The following is a 15,336-nucleotide window of genomic DNA, read 5'->3' on the forward strand; positions in this document are numbered from 1 at the left end:
TATTATTATTATTATTATTATTATTATTATTATTATTACATATGCCCGCCAAAGCACATTCTATTAATAGCCTTAATTTTAATATTTATTTATTAATATATATTTATTATTTATAAATTAGCTTGGCATATTTCATGTATGTTAACATTGTAAACTATGATGAAACATATCAATACGTAAAATAAAATAAAATCAACAAGTAAAACAAAAATCCAATGATGATCTAGCGATGGAAAAAACAACACGTGTTTACATTCAATCTTTTAATGGTTTAAGAAGATCAATAGTCAAACACAATTTATGCCTATTTAACATATATAAGAAAAAGTATTAAGATATTCTAACTTTTATCTACAACACAATAAGACTTTTATTTTTGTCAACTTTTTACTGCCGGGTCACGTTTCGCCATGTTGTGAGAAGGGCGCATGCGCAGTGTGGATTACAGCGCAGGGAGACTGAGGTCGATTAAAGGTTTTTTGAAATTTACTTTCTGATTTATGCTCGACAATGCCGGAGGATCACGATAAAGATGTTTATCCCGAGCCTCCCCGTCAGACTCCAATGGTGGATAAACAAACGGCCCTTCCGAATCCAGCATTAATATTGTCAAAGCTCTTCTATTACTCTGTGGATCTGCCTGTGACCAAATTCAGAGGTACAGCTGACTTCACTAGTGCTCTAGATAGTGTTTACACCTGCTTTTATTAATCTGATTGAGTGTGGAAATCACATTATGGATATTGGTATGAATAATATAATGACGGCATATGATACTTTTAACACACATACACAATGTAGTCCTATATAAATTCCGCTGGCCAGGTAACGTTATGCAGTGCAAATGATAAAGGGTTAAAGATTACACTATAAACCATACACACTGTTGACAATACATGCTTGTTACAAATGTCAACAGAAATGAAAATTTATGCTACTTGGGTTTTAATCTTGACACCTTGTTATTTTCCAGGCGTTATTGAAGGCATCCAGGGTGAAAAGAAATCCCACTACTATCATCAGAAGTTTCGCCGTGTTCCTGAACTGACTGAATGCCAGGAAGGAGATTACCTGTGCTACTATGAGGCTGAAATGCAGTGGAGGAGAGATTAGTATGTCGCATTGAGATGCTTAACCATATGCACAGCACTATATCATGAAGTTGAGATGTATTGTGAATTGAATTGAACCGTATTGTAAATTGCAACATTTCACATTGGGATTAAAAAGGTTTTAACATTTGCTTTGTAGCAAAGTGGATCAGGAGATCGTGAAGGTGATCCAGGAGCGTCTCAGGGCCTGTCAGCAGCGAGAGGGACCCAGTTACAGACAAAACTGTGCCAAGGAGCTGCAGCAGTTTGATCAAGTTTCTAAATCTTTTCAATTACGCTGTGAGTATTGACAAAATACCTGACCGCATCTTGATATTCTTAAACCGAGACTCTGTGTTGTCTGAATTTAATGCGTACATTTAGACAAAAATAACCAAAAAATATTATCAGGGAGACATCCCTGTTTGCTGTATCGATGGCTTTTTGAGATCATTAAATTAAAATGTCATTATAACAGTATCATTTGTTGTCACACTGTTGAATATTGTTTTTATTTTCTGTAGATGGGGATCTGGGCGCATACGCCAGCTCACGTAAATGTCTGATGAAGCAGAAGGAGAGAATGATGGCAGAAGCACAGAAAGCATAAGAGTTTGTTTCTTTATGTTAAGCTATTCTGTCAGTCTCGCTCTTCTGTGTAATAAAGTGTAAAATAAATTTATTCAAAAGAGACTTTTCTATGTTTTTGATTTGTGAGAATCCCACCATCAGTTTCAAAATAGTTGTATTGTTCTATCTAGGGATGCATAACGAGTAATCGCGATTGATCTATAGCAGAATAAAAGTTTTTGTTTATATCATATATATATATGTGTGTGTGTGTGTGTGTGAACTGTGTATAATAACTTTGTATAGATAAATGCACACACTTGCATGTATTTATTTAAGAAATGTTTACATGTGTATATACATTTGTATATTTATGTATAATTTATTTTATATATATTTAATATATATTTTTCTTAAAATTATACATGCATGTGTGCATATTTATATATACATAATAATTATTCACAATTCACACACATATGATGTATTTTAAACAAAAACTTTTATTCTGCTATAGATTAATCACAATTAATCGTTACGCATCCCTAGTTCTATCACACTGCTGCTTTATATTTAAGATCACATTGTATAATCTTTGATTTAAAACATTTAGGGGCGGTTTCCTGGACAGGGATTAGACTAGTCCTAGACTAAAATAAATGTAAGAGCTATCCAAACTGAAAACACCTTTGCCTTAGTGATGTTTTTGGTAAGGCATGTTTGTTAAAACTAGTTATATTTCCTAATTAAACTTAGGCCTAGTCCTGGTTTAAGATAATCCCTGTCCGGGAAACCGCCCCTTAAAGTGCATTGATTGATTGTTTATGTATTAGGATCAAATTGCTCTGCTTCCATGGGCTACTGAAAATCGGTAAAGTGAATCATACAAGACATTATCTATAAAAAAATTTGTTCCAATATAAGCTGTTAATACACTGACTGTACACATTAAAGCGAGCCAATGGCACAGTATGCAAGGGACACTGATACAAAATTCATTGTTGCACTTTAGTTTTTAAATTTAATCAACTTGAATTTACAATTAATTTCAACTTTCTTGAGTAGGATAAAAATACAATTTAATTAGCACAAGTTATTTTAACTTCACTTTTATCATTTAAGAAAGTTGAACTTCATTTAAGTAAAATATGGAATTTAAGTGGATGTGGCTGTTTGTTGTATTACAGTATATGGATTAACTTTATTAAAGGCGGGGTGCATGATTTGTGAAAAACACTTTGGAAAAGAGTCGGGCTGACTAACAAGACACACTTGTAGCCAAGCAGCAGTAAGGTGTGTGTCTAGTCTACTAACCGACATTGTTGCCTGTGTTGCGGTCTATCAAAAGAAGGTCCAGATTCTAGTGTGGTAGGGGCGTATTAGCTTTCAGAGATCATGCACCCCACCTTTATTCTAGTATATCATAAGGGAGTTTGGAAGAAAACCTTTTCATACTGAAAGACTCTTACCTGCCTCTTGAAAATCTTGTTTCCTGTATATTTAAGAAAACTGAAGTCATTATGCCCCTGTGAAAACCTGGACTTTGTTTTATGAGCATTCACTCAAACTTAGTGTTTGGTCCTGGATGATATACACAGCAGATCATCTGATCACAAGACCAAAACAGAGAAACATTGCTTTACAAAGCTACTTTATAAACGTTGCACAGTATCCAAAGCTTTTTATTAATTTGAATAAATAAATCAGGGACTAGCCCAGGTAAATAGTAGTACACTTCCATAATTTAAAGTGCTTGATTTCCAAACTAATTTTGTACTTAATACACTAAGGGGCGGTTTCCTAGACAGGGCTTATAGTAGTCCCATACTAAAATGCATGTTTGTACATATATCAGTGCCATTATTTTGTCTCAAGATGCACACCAGTATTGTTTTTGTAAAAAACGAAATGTCCTAAAATAACTAAGAGCTAGTCCTGGCTTAATCTAAACCCTGTCTGGGAAACTGCCCCTAAAAATTGTTCTTTAGTGCTTTAAGATGTTAAGACTAAGTGTACATTTGTGCAATTTTAAAACACCATGAATAGGAACTAAAAAGCACTTTTAACATACCATCTCTGTATTAAAATGTATTTTTGTTAACACTTGTATGGAACATGAACCAATCTTTCATACGAAGTTGGGTTTAAGTTTACCATAAGTGGTACCTAGATACATTCTTAGCACAATTATTTCATATTCATGGTGTCTCAGAATAGTACACTTCGTTCTTAAAGGCGGAGTCCACGATGTTTGAAAAACGCTTTGGAAAATTAGACGGGCCGTCTACCAAAACACACTTATACCCAATCAAATCAAATCAAATGCCGGGTTGCGTATGTGTGCGGCGGGTCTATCAAAAGAAGGTCCAGATTCTATTGGGGTAGGGGCGTGTTTGTTTAGGTGATTTCAAATATCAACATTGGCTTTCAAACATCATGGACTCCGCCTTTAAGGTTCGCTTTAGTACTTTTTGTATATAAAGTACAAAATTAGTATACAAGTAGAGCACCAAGTACACTATGGAAGTGTACTCTACCTGGGAGATCATCTTGCAATAGGGATACTTTATAACCAATTTATGCAAATTCAACATAACGTTCCACATTCACAATGTAGCACCTCTCTTAATGTTATTCCTGTGCAATATATTTTAAAGTAATAGTTTGTTAACTGATGCATTAGCTATATATGCAACTCTTTAAAGCAACACAGTTTTTGGAGTCCTAATATCAAAACAATAAAACACAAAGATGCAAAGTTCACTTTCTGTTTGGACTTTATTTCAATCCATCATACAAAATTTAGGAGGCTGCCTGAAGAGCTCCCTGGGTCCTCTGAACGGATACCCTAGTGTGGGTCTTGGCCAGATGATCAGTGAATTCCTGAAACAATGAAAAAAGCTTTAATTTCAAGAACTAAACATTTTAAAAATCAAAAGTGGTCAAATATACAGCAAGTATAAATGCCGTACCTGGTAAGGAGACTTTGTAAACACAGTTTCCTTCCAGAGATCAGGAGTCAGGTAGCTGTAGGTCTTGGAGATTGCGTCAAAGGTAGCCTTGGCTGTAATAAGAACAGAGCAGTTAACAAACTATAAACCATTTAAACAGCCTTCCCATTATTGTTCATTGTACATCAATTTAAAGGAGGAAACGGAAGTGGGACAATCCATCCCAGCAATGCATTATCCTACACCATAATATCGTACCAAAATTGTCAAATATGCCACAGAAATTGTGCAGCCGACCAATGTGAGGAGTGGTGTGCAAAGGCTTACCAAAGTTGCCCAAGGTGGCAGTGCAGCCCCTGGCAGAGGTGTAGCAATCATCAATACCAGCCATCATCAGCAGTTTCTTGGGCACGGGAGCAGACACGATACCGGTACCACGGGGGGCGGGAATGAGACGCACCAGGACTGAACCACAGCGACCGGTCACCTGGCAAAACACATATTTGGTTAGCATAGGTTGAGAATAAAATAAGCGCCCTAGACTTCGTCAGACATCTTACCTTGCATGGCACGGTGTGTGGCTTGCCGATCTTGTTACCCCAGTAGCCTCGTCTGACGGGAATGATGGACAACTTGGCCAGGATGATGGCTCCACGGATAGCTGTGGCTACTTCTTTGGAGCACTTCACGCCCAGACCAACATGGCCATTGTAATCACCGATAGCAACAAAGGCCTAAAAAGATTTGAGATGAAATGTCACGAACTCAAGTTTTTGGTTTTGACACTTCTTTACTATACAGAAGTTAAGTTACCTTAAACCTGGTACGCTGACCAGCCCTGGTCTGTTTCTGGACAGGCATGATTTTCAGAACCTCATCCTTCAGTGCTGAACCCAGGAAGAAGTCGATGATCTCAGACTCCTGCAAAAATTGACCAAAGTTTTTAAAAAGCCTTACAAAACTATGGGACGCTTTTTAAAGGTCGTAACTCAAGTACCTTGATTGGCAGAGAATACAGATAGATCTCTTCCAAGGTCTTAATCTTCATGTCCTTCACCAGACGACCAAGTTTGGTCACGGGCACCCACTATCATAACAAAAAGTCTATGGTTACACAATCAAGGTAGTTGAAACTACTTGTATGATACAAATACAGAATATATGCGACCCTGCATGTGAAAATCCAACCAAAGTTTATTATCGTGTAAAGTCATGTCAATGATTTAAATCAAACTGTGATGCTCCTAATCTCATAATAAATAACAGACAGGGTCACATAGATCCAATATGCAATTAAACTAAAATATATACATAAATACAATCCATTGATACTTAAACTACGATACAGAACAGATTAAGTCAAATAAAAGATCTGGCTTTGGTAAACATGTCATGCTAATACACTGTACAGTCATGATGTACCTCCTTATCCTCAGATTTGCCTCCCCGGGCACCGCGGCCTCTTCCACGGCCTCTGCCGCGTCCACGACCGCGACCCCGGCCGCCAGTGCCGAAACCTCCGCGAAAACCTCCTCTACCACCGGCGTCGTCCGCCATTTGCTATAGATATTAATCAATTCATTAATAATGCAATAGTTGTTAATAATAACACAGAAAACCTATTTAGTATTAGACACATGTTACGAACTGATGAACCGCCAACTGATCAATAATGTATGCAATTTTACAGCCTATACATATACGTTATAGCACAGTATAAGGAACACTAACGAACATACTCTTAAATAACATGTTTGCAATATGTATAATAATAATAAATTAAGACTAAATGACAGTGGTTGCGCCATTTTCGATTCCAGTCAAAACTGCCATATATTAACATTTCTGTTTAACGTATAAACTCAATACAGGTATCATGCTGTCAATAAATTGTACGCACACATTTCCTGTATAAATGTTTGGTGTTTTGTTTTAAGATTACTTCGATATAATCGGATAAAGTACAACAACGATCGGCATTCACAGCACTTACGTGATGTATATTCAGGAAGAAGAAGGCCGCACGAGAGTTCACAGCCTACTTATTCAGCGCGAATCCTCGCGATATTTCGTTACTTTAACCTAGACTGTTGCATTGGCGACCTCTAGAGGCAATCGGAAAATACTGCGTTCGATACCATAGGTATGTTCTACTTCACGAAGCACTGCAAGAACTGACAAGCGGATGACGTCAAAGTACCGCGAGAGCGATTCGAAAGTAGACTTCTACGTGAGATTTCTCGACTCGCTCTCGCGGTACTTTGACGTCATATGCTGTCGGTTCTTGCGGCGCTCGCAGTAAACATACCCCCCCACAAATTAATTCAAAATTTTATTACATTCACTGCTTTAACCCATAACTTTATTCTCTACGTTTGTTTAAAAATACTTTTTTGTTTAAAAATCTTTGATTTAAAAATGTTTTCATCTCTCACTATGTTCAGCTCTATTCCTACTTGTAAACAGAGCTTTGTAGACAATGCTTATTGTTGTCTCCTTAACAATATCCAACATTTCAAAAAGAAAAAAGAATAGATTAATAATAAACTATTAATAAATTATGAATAAATACATTCTATTTTTTAAGTATAGTTTAATTAACATGACAATTTAATATAATTTACAACAATGTCACAGTTTTATTGACGAGATAGCAAAAGGATTCACATAATAGCTTATGTACAACACTTAATAAAAACGAAAAAAGTCAGGTCATCAAGTCATTGATAGACACATCACAACATTTCACAAACCACAACATTACAACATTACCATTATACTGTAGGCCATAGCTAAAAATAAAACACATGAGTAATGTGTTCAACATTTCAGTAAGTTCAATAAGTTGAACATTTCACTGAACTCTTACTAAACTCTTTCTTAATGTAGTAGTTTCCAGCATTGCCTCCAAACTGATGACATTGCAGATCAAAGCGACAGGAATAAGTTCATCTTTTTCACTCATCATAATTTTGGTAAATATCTTCATTCAGGGTTTGAGGACCTTCAGCCTAAGAGAAAAAATAAAGAGGTCATATCCAGTAAATTTCTCAAAAAACAAACTTTTTGTTTTGTAGCAACAAACAAGTGTTTGCGCATTATAAGAGCAATGTGTGAAAACCTTTGGTTGAGAAACTTTGCAGTGTGCCTGAATTTTGTCATGCACTAAGTTCCTCTTGTATAGTTCTTGCACGACTCCACTAAAAATCATTTGCCTAGAATGGTCCTGTTATAAAGACAAAGTAAACCATTTTATAATTAACAGAAATAAACACATCTTTCCACAATAAAATATATTTTTGCTAGCATTCAAGCTTTTTACAATAAGTAAATACCTGGGTTTTTCTCCATCTTCCTTTACAGATTAAATTTATTTTTCCAGTCTTTCAAATAAAAAAATGAGATATAAACGTTTTCACTTCAAGAATTATAGTAGTTGTGTTACATAGTATAGATATACGTTCATATATATATATTTATAAAAATGTGTAACTGTAAGTGTACCTTTATGCAGATGATAATACCCAAGACAATGAGGCCATAAGCAACCAGTAGGATAAGCAATGTCAACAATAGAGTCTGACGAACATTAAGACCCCTTTCTGGAAACAAACCACAATTGAAAGGATTTTATAATAAGAACAGTGCTATCAATGTAATTCCCAAATTGCTGATTCTTCTCTTTCTCACCTGTCACCATCAGAGTACTTCCTTGCCCAATTGCCTGCTCCCCACTTTGTGCCCCATTAGCAGCTGCACAGTAATATACTCCACAGTCATTTTTGGACACAAAGTTGATTTTTAAATTCTGATCCTCCAGCATGTATTTGGCTGGTTGGTTGTTCCAATCAATCTGGTAGTGGCGGTCTTTGTGGAACATATACCAGAAGATTTCTGGTTTGTCAGATCCATAACCTGCGCAGTTGGATATATTAACAGAACAGGGAATAGAGACAGACGTTTGCTCTTTTCTTCTCAGCACTTTCTTTGACTGCTGGACATCTACCTTGCATCCACAAACAAACCAAACTAGATATAAAGAAAGAATATTTTGTTTAATAAAGGTGAATGTCAAACATCTATAATTGTGGATATTTATTATTACTGATTTACTACAGTTATGATGTCATACAACACATCCCCCAATATATAAAAAAACTCAAAATTGTGCTCACCTGAGATCAAGACAAGAAAAGTGATGTTGAAAAGGCTCATGTTGACGATTTGAGATTGTTCCTGGGTCCTTTAGCTTTCATTGTACCGTCTCACTGCATTATTTGGCCATTTGTTGAATAGTCACCAGAGCGAAGATCTTGTGGCTAACTAAAAGGTTTCATGTGAAAATGAGAAGTAATAGACTGATCCTCTTTGTTCTTCCTTCCTGTTTAACATATGGACTCTTTTAGCTTCACGTTTATGCTAACCACAATGACAGGAGAAATGTGGTAGCCTTAATATTTGCCTAATATACACTTTAAAAATGGCTAGGTTATTTTTGACCCATAATGGGTAAATATTTGACAGAACACATGCTGGGTTAAAAATGATCCCAAGCTGGGTTAAACATGAACCAATGTTGGGCTGTTGTTATGCAACCATGGTTTATAATAACGCAGCAGTTGGGTTAAAACAACCCAGCATTAGATCAATTTTAGAATATTAGAATCAATATTTATCCATTACGAGTCAAAAATAACCCAGCCATCAGTGTATTATTGTGCATTTACTATTTTGTGTTTGGCTAGTTGAAAGAACTAATAAATTATATATATATAAAATAGAAATAAAGAGAAAAAGAAAGAAAAAAAGTGAACAGAAAGATTTTGAGGATAAACTGCACATGTATCTACATACACATAAAGTGAGTACTACATGTTGTCAGAGATGAGTGACATAAGATAGTGCCTAGCCAAAAATATACAGAAATAAAGTGGCTTATATCTTGGTGAGATTCTTCTGTCCAATAGGCATCATTTATGTTCAAATAATAAAAGTGATGCTATCATGAATTTAGCTCCAATGTAGAAAAGTTGAGATTTTTGCATTATTGTATTATATATATGTAAAAAGCTTCACACTGTATCAAGATTACATTTGTTACAAATAGGGTAGAAATACATGTTATCCTAAAGCGTTCTGGGTGTATAATAAGTTCTGTTAATTACATTGCAGTTTTTTAGCTGGTGGGCAGTATTTTTAGGGGAAGCTGATATATTTTGCCATATTATTTCCCAGTTAAAGCCGTGATCCTGCGCTCCAATCTCTCTGTGCCAAATTTGAGTAGTACCCAGATTGCTGGGTTATTTTTTAAATATTGGACAAAATACATGCTGGGTTATTAAAGAGCACCTATTGTCCGATTCACATTTTCAATCTTTTGCGTGAGTAGATTACATACAAAGTCAATGCAAAGACGTGATCAGACGCGTCCTCGCATGGGGTGATGCGAATGACAAGATATGCTATTCACCTCAAACGCGTCTTCGCCCAAGTTGAAAATATTTAACTCGAGCGAAAAATTTGCACGCCACAAAATTAGATCCCGCAAGTAATCTAAAGCGAGTAACGCAATGCCCCGAGTTGGGTGTGTACCTAGCATAAATGTGTATTAGTACGATTAGTCAAATTAGTTAACGATATGTCAAAGGTACATACCCCAAAGTAAACGATGACTCGAGTTATCGTCTCCAACGTAAATCTCTTTTCTTAGACTACAACAAAAACACGGATTGAAGGCAACAGTTAACTGCGTGGGATTGGTGATGTAGACAAGACCGTCATTATCATAATTCCTCCCACCTGACTCAAGCCTGTAAGTTAACTCCTGTTAGAATAGAGACAGAGCGCAACGTGTCATAACCTGAAAACCACGCCCACCGAGGCGGGAAAACAGTCCATTCGTCTGCATTGAGTTTGTATTGCGAGAGTTGGTTTTCAAATGAGCATAACTACGCTGTGTCTCTATTGCATTGTGAGCGAATCTTTCAAACATGGTAAGAAGCGTCACATTTCCTGCTGATGTCAAAGGAATTCAGGCCAATCACAACGTACAGATTAGCTTGCCAATCAGGGACACAGAGCTTTTCAAATCTGTGCGTTGCAGGAAGAGAGTGAAATCTGGAGCCACAAAAAATGTATGGTATGTGGAAAATAATGTGTTTTTTTAACCATAAACCATGCAAACGCATTGTATTATACCAAACACACAAAATAACCTATCTATCTATCTATCTATCTATCTATCTATCTATCTATCTATCTATCTATCTATCTATCTATCTATCTATCTATCTATCTATCTATCTATCTATCTATCTATCTATCTATCAGCTCAAAATCTAAAAATGGCTGGGTCATTTTTTTCCCAAAAAATTGGACAGAACACAGAGTGTGCTATAACTTGTTATCAATTATATTATAGTTTTAAAATTATCACTTTTTTATAAATAGTAATAAATATATTTTACTATCTTTTATAAGTACGAATAATATTTAGGGAGAAGCATGATAGTTTCATAAGAATCAGTGGGAGTGGTTAAACATCGCTTGGAACGAACTCGCCGCGTTAACTACTGTTCCCAGAATTCATCGCGGCTTCACTAATGGACACGTCACGTCCACCGGCCACGTCGCCTCTCATTCGCCATATTTCGTGGAGGAATGCGCTGGATGAGAGCGGCACTGAGCCGGTTGACACTTATATCATACACCCTGCGCTCTCTTTAACGCTATAAACAAACCGTCAGAGAGGGAAAACATCATGAACGTCTTCAGATTACTTGGAGATCTTTCTCATTTAGCCGCTATCATTATCCTGCTTCTCAAGATATGGAAGACCAGGTCTTGCGCAGGTGAGCTAAACTACCACAAAATCTGCATTTCTGATATCTGTTCACATCTAACGTTATTATGTGCTGTTCTTGAATGACAAAATGACGGGGGTAAGACTTTAAACTGGGTTGAGCTATCCAAAGAGGCCTCGTGAGTCTTTTTTTAAACATAGCGAGGAAAATGAAATACAATTTAGCAAAAAAGCTAACGTTAGTGGGTTGCTAGCTTCCCTTGCAATACATTGAACGCCAAAATTTTTCGCTTTGTAAATGGTTATTAAGCAGGTTGTGACTGTTATGTTTGGGATTAACGTTATCTGTATAAATGCTAACTTATTAAGAAGCACAGGTTTGTTGCTGTCAGTGAAGTTATGAAATTGCTAAAAACCACAGGCCCTGCGATTAACAGTGCAGTTTAACCTTTAGTTTATTAGTAGTTAGCTGAAGAAGCATCAAGACTAATCCATATTTAGACTTAGACGTGGCTTGTAATCTAGACTGTGCGTTATCTCTATTAAGCAATTAACTTGCATGAAAACTAATCAGTGTGTTATAAAGGCTCTTGATGTGTTGTTACTTTTGCGAAATGCCGTACAACTTAAATTCTTGTTTGTTTTAGTCATGCATTCGCAAAGAGTCTTGCATTCTTTGTCTTGACGTGGCAGTTAGGCATGGTCTTTTTGCAACGATGGGTCTGCCATTCTGGAGTCATCCACATCAATTTTTGCTCTGCAGATAGTGTTTATCACATTATTCAAACAATAGTGCAGCTATTTGGTCATCTTACCTTTTAAAGAAGGGTCTAAGGGCTAACTTTAAACTTGTACCCTCCCAGGTATCTCTGGAAAGAGCCAGATACTCTTTGCCTTGGTTTTCACCACAAGATACCTGGACCTCCTAACGTCCTTCATCTCTCTATACAACACAAGCATGAAGGTAAAGATGAGGTGTTTTTATAGCTTTGTCATATTGCAAGCACTCAAAACTAAGCCAATATTTGTTTTCTCCTAACAGATTATTTACATTGGATGTGCGTATGCCACCGTCTACCTGATCTATGCAAAGTTCAGGGCAACCTACGACGGAAACCACGATACTTTCCGAATTGAATTTCTTGTTGTTCCGGTCGGTGGTCTCTCTTTTCTGGTCAACCACGACTTCTCCCCACTGGAGGTATTTGTGCAAACAATCCTCGGTACTTCGCATGTGACTTTTTGTTAATTTTAAATGCTTGCCCAACACCTCCTTTATGTCTTTTTATAGATCCTGTGGACCTTTTCCATCTACCTTGAGTCAGTGGCCATCCTGCCCCAACTCTTTATGATCAGTAAGACCGGCGAGGCCGAGACCATCACGACCCATTATCTGTTCTGTCTGGGGGTCTACCGTGCCCTCTACCTCTTTAACTGGATTTGGAGATTCTACTTTGAGGGCTTCTTTGACATGATTGCCATCGTGGCTGGTGTCGTCCAGACTATCCTCTATTGTGACTTCTTCTACCTTTACGTCACAAAAGGTGAGCTTTTATGCACTTACACCTGTGTAAGAATATTGTTTATATTGTTAATGCATGTTTTTTTGATGCCACAAGTCTCCATAAAAAAGGTAGTGTGTTATGCATTGCACACAGATGCTGCTTTATCAGTCCATGCATTTCAGTATAGTGACTTGTTTGGAGCTTTGTGCTTGCTGTAAAGTATAATTATACGTAATCTGACATGTTTTGTCTGGTCCACAGTGCTGAAAGGAAAGAAGCTGAGTCTACCAGCATAAGTGCCAAAGAACAGAGAGCTGTGTCTTCATCAGACTTATAGAGGGGCACAAACCAATGACGCCACAGCAAGATGCCCAAGACAGAATGCTTAACGCCACATCACTGATTTATTTTCTCTTCATCTGGACACCATTAAACATCATCCCCTTACAGAAATGAGGACGTTTTTGCAAACTGTTCTTCTGTCTTTAGCATTTTGCAGTACTTTTTTATTATGAAACAAGAAAAACGTAAAAAAAAAACTTTTTTCTATATGCAAGATGTATTGAATGATTGAGCGGTGTATTCTACACATTAACTCTAGTTAAGTGCATCTTTGTAAATTTGTCCACGATTAGAAATGGTTCCCGGATTGCTGAGTAATAATAATAAGTCTGTGGTTCATCCCTATTTATAATGTACGTGTGGCAAAATCGCCAATGAGCTTTCAAAATGAAATTCAGAAATTTACACTTTCAGTTTCGAGTCCATTCACGTAAATGCCTTATGTTCACGTGCATAACCATTTTTGTTGATGGCCCGATGAAAAGAAGTTAAGTGTAAATAAGAAAATGTTTCAGATTTCATTCAGCACAGTTTTTTTTCTCTGTGCCCCGTATCATTTTGTTTAGATCGTTGACATTTATCAACAGTATGATGTGACATAGCAAGATTGGGTAAATGTTAATTCCTGCAAACAGATCAGCTTGTTGAAATGCAGTAATTTACGGTAAGACCATTAAATTTAGTGGTGTGAATACTGTTAAAGCACATTTGGAGTGTGAATATGTCATGAATTTTGTAGTAATTTCCTTTTTGTTTCAAAACTGATTTTCTTTAGGTTCTGTGTCTCCCCACCCGAGTCATTCCTGTAGGGTTTACAGTTGTTTTTCTAGTTTTTACATGTTACGGTCTCAATAAATATTTTAAGGGACACTATTTTGTGTTATTGTAGTTTTTTTGTGTGTGTGGGATGCTTTGGTAATGCATCATTGCTCATTGCCTCCCCAAAAAATCAGCTTAAAAAAGTGTTTCAAGTAGTATGTCAATAAAATGCTTAAGCAATTGCTTTGTTATTGCTACTTCTTTTAATACCTGTTGTTCTGTCCTAAACTCATTTATAGTCTGTAAAACTTTAAAGAGACATTTGTGCAACAGGAAGGCTCCTTGCGGACCCATAGATCCAGAACCTTTATTTTTAGGGTGGGGTCCCTCCCTAAAGACTGCATGGGGGCCTAGCCATAGCCACAGAAAATTCTGGAAAGGGTGTTTAACCTCCTTAGACCCGACCTTAATTTTTAGGGTGGGTGGGTCCCTCCCGACTGCTAAAGACTGCATGGAGGCCTAGCCATAGCCACAGAAAATTCTGGAAAAGGTGTTTAACCCCCTAAGACCCGAGCTTTGGTTTGTCTTTTTTTCAGATTTCTACCAGCTATTTTGGTAGAACCAAAAAATATAATAACCAAATTTTTTTCATTACACATGAAGCAGTGTATTTGTCCATGTTTGTGTACAACAGGTTCCAGTTACACAGAATTAAGTATTATGGTGCAAACAAAAAAGATTGCTGTCCACATATGTGGACATCCAGGTCTTAGGAGGTTAAAGGGATAGTTCACCTTAAAATTATATATATATATATATATATATATATATATATATATATATATATATATATATATATATATATATAATCATTTACTCATCCTCATGTTGTTCTAAACCTGTATGAATTTCTTTTTTTCTGATCAACACAAAAGAAGATCTTTTGATAAATGATGGTAAACACACAGCATATAGTGTCCATTGACTTCCATAGTAGAAATAAAAAATATGATGTATTTTAATGGGTACCGTCAACTGTGTGCTTACCATTATCAAAATATTTTCTTCATCATTTATCACAATATACTTCCAAAATATTTTTTCCTACTATGGAAGTCAATGGTCACTATCTACTGTGTGTTTACCATAATTTCTCAAAATATCTTCTTTCGTGTTCATCAGAAAAAAGAAATTCATACATGTTGAGAATAACATGAGGATGAGTAAATGATGACAGCATTTTCATATTAAAGTGAACTATCCCTTTAACCAAGTTTTGAACAGGTGGGCATCACGTAAGTTGATTTTAATTTAGG

General features: G+C 36.4%; 4 protein-coding genes across 4 annotated transcripts; 2 read left to right on the forward strand and 2 right to left on the reverse strand.

Annotated features, from left to right (window-relative positions):
• The first annotated feature begins 399 nt into the window (after positions 1–399).
• ndufb10 (NADH:ubiquinone oxidoreductase subunit B10) lies at positions 400–1,784 on the forward strand. The gene is made up of 4 exons (XM_055194750.2): positions 400–658; positions 974–1,112; positions 1,252–1,391; positions 1,616–1,784. The coding sequence occupies exons 1-4, from the start codon at positions 511–513 to the stop codon at positions 1,699–1,701; spliced, it is 513 nt and encodes a 170-aa protein (XP_055050725.2). The 5' UTR covers positions 400–510; the 3' UTR covers positions 1,702–1,784.
• A 2,636-nt stretch (positions 1,785–4,420) lies between these two features.
• Positions 4,421–6,746, reverse strand: rps2 (ribosomal protein S2). The gene is made up of 8 exons (XM_055194749.2): positions 6,606–6,746; positions 6,035–6,172; positions 5,610–5,699; positions 5,426–5,533; positions 5,173–5,346; positions 4,940–5,099; positions 4,634–4,725; positions 4,421–4,544 (listed from the first exon to the last, which is right to left on the reverse strand). Exons 2-8 carry the CDS (start codon positions 6,167–6,169, stop codon positions 4,464–4,466), a joined length of 840 nt encoding a protein of 279 aa, XP_055050724.1. The 5' UTR covers positions 6,170–6,172; positions 6,606–6,746; the 3' UTR covers positions 4,421–4,463.
• A 480-nt stretch (positions 6,747–7,226) lies between these two features.
• LOC129423934 (uncharacterized) lies at positions 7,227–9,025 on the reverse strand. The gene is made up of 6 exons (XM_055180477.2): positions 8,788–9,025; positions 8,303–8,641; positions 8,117–8,214; positions 7,948–7,995; positions 7,734–7,838; positions 7,227–7,623 (listed from the first exon to the last, which is right to left on the reverse strand). Exons 1-6 carry the CDS (start codon positions 8,825–8,827, stop codon positions 7,570–7,572), a joined length of 684 nt encoding a protein of 227 aa, XP_055036452.2. The 5' UTR covers positions 8,828–9,025; the 3' UTR covers positions 7,227–7,569.
• A 2,209-nt stretch (positions 9,026–11,234) lies between these two features.
• Positions 11,235–14,134, forward strand: kdelr2a (KDEL endoplasmic reticulum protein retention receptor 2a). Its single transcript, XM_055194751.2, has 5 exons — positions 11,235–11,463; positions 12,278–12,378; positions 12,457–12,615; positions 12,706–12,958; positions 13,181–14,134. Exons 1-5 carry the CDS (start codon positions 11,373–11,375, stop codon positions 13,213–13,215), a joined length of 639 nt encoding a protein of 212 aa, XP_055050726.1. The 5' UTR covers positions 11,235–11,372; the 3' UTR covers positions 13,216–14,134.
• Positions 14,135–15,336: the final 1,202 nt, after the last annotated feature.

Source organism: Misgurnus anguillicaudatus, chromosome 19, assembly GCF_027580225.2.
Source record: "Misgurnus anguillicaudatus chromosome 19, ASM2758022v2, whole genome shotgun sequence".
NCBI classification, from domain to species: Eukaryota; Metazoa; Chordata; class Actinopteri; order Cypriniformes; family Cobitidae; genus Misgurnus; species Misgurnus anguillicaudatus.

Excerpts from the sequence above, each read along its gene's own strand:
- ndufb10 (XM_055194750.2), top strand. The coding sequence starts at position 511 with ATGCCGGAGGATCACGATAAAGATGTTTATCCCGAGCCTCCCCGTCAG. Across the intron at positions 659-973 it reads GCCTGTGACCAAATTCAGAG|GCGTTATTGAAGGCATCCAG; the intron begins GTACAGCTGACT and ends GTTATTTTCCAG. Across the intron at positions 1,113-1,251 it reads ATGCAGTGGAGGAGAGATTA|CAAAGTGGATCAGGAGATCG; the intron begins GTATGTCGCATT and ends TTTGCTTTGTAG.
- rps2 (XM_055194749.2), bottom strand. The coding sequence starts at position 6,169 with ATGGCGGACGACGCCGGTGGTAGAGGAGGTTTTCGCGGAGGTTTCGGC. Across the intron at positions 5,347-5,425 it reads GTCAGCGTACCAGGTTTAAG|GCCTTTGTTGCTATCGGTGA; the intron begins GTAACTTAACTT and ends AAATCTTTTTAG. Across the intron at positions 4,545-4,633 it reads TTACAAAGTCTCCTTACCAG|GAATTCACTGATCATCTGGC; the intron begins GTACGGCATTTA and ends TCATTGTTTCAG.
- LOC129423934 (XM_055180477.2), bottom strand. The coding sequence starts at position 8,827 with ATGAGCCTTTTCAACATCACTTTTCTTGTCTTGATCTCAG. Across the intron at positions 8,642-8,787 it reads TTTTCTTGTCTTGATCTCAG|TTTGGTTTGTTTGTGGATGC; the intron begins GTGAGCACAATT and ends CTTTATATCTAG. Across the intron at positions 7,839-7,947 it reads GAAGATGGAGAAAAACCCAG|GACCATTCTAGGCAAATGAT; the intron begins GTATTTACTTAT and ends TCTTTATAACAG.
- kdelr2a (XM_055194751.2), top strand. The coding sequence starts at position 11,373 with ATGAACGTCTTCAGATTACTTGGAGATCTTTCTCATTTAGCCGCTATC. Across the intron at positions 11,464-12,277 it reads GAAGACCAGGTCTTGCGCAG|GTATCTCTGGAAAGAGCCAG; the intron begins GTGAGCTAAACT and ends GTACCCTCCCAG. Across the intron at positions 12,959-13,180 it reads CTACCTTTACGTCACAAAAG|TGCTGAAAGGAAAGAAGCTG; the intron begins GTGAGCTTTTAT and ends TCTGGTCCACAG.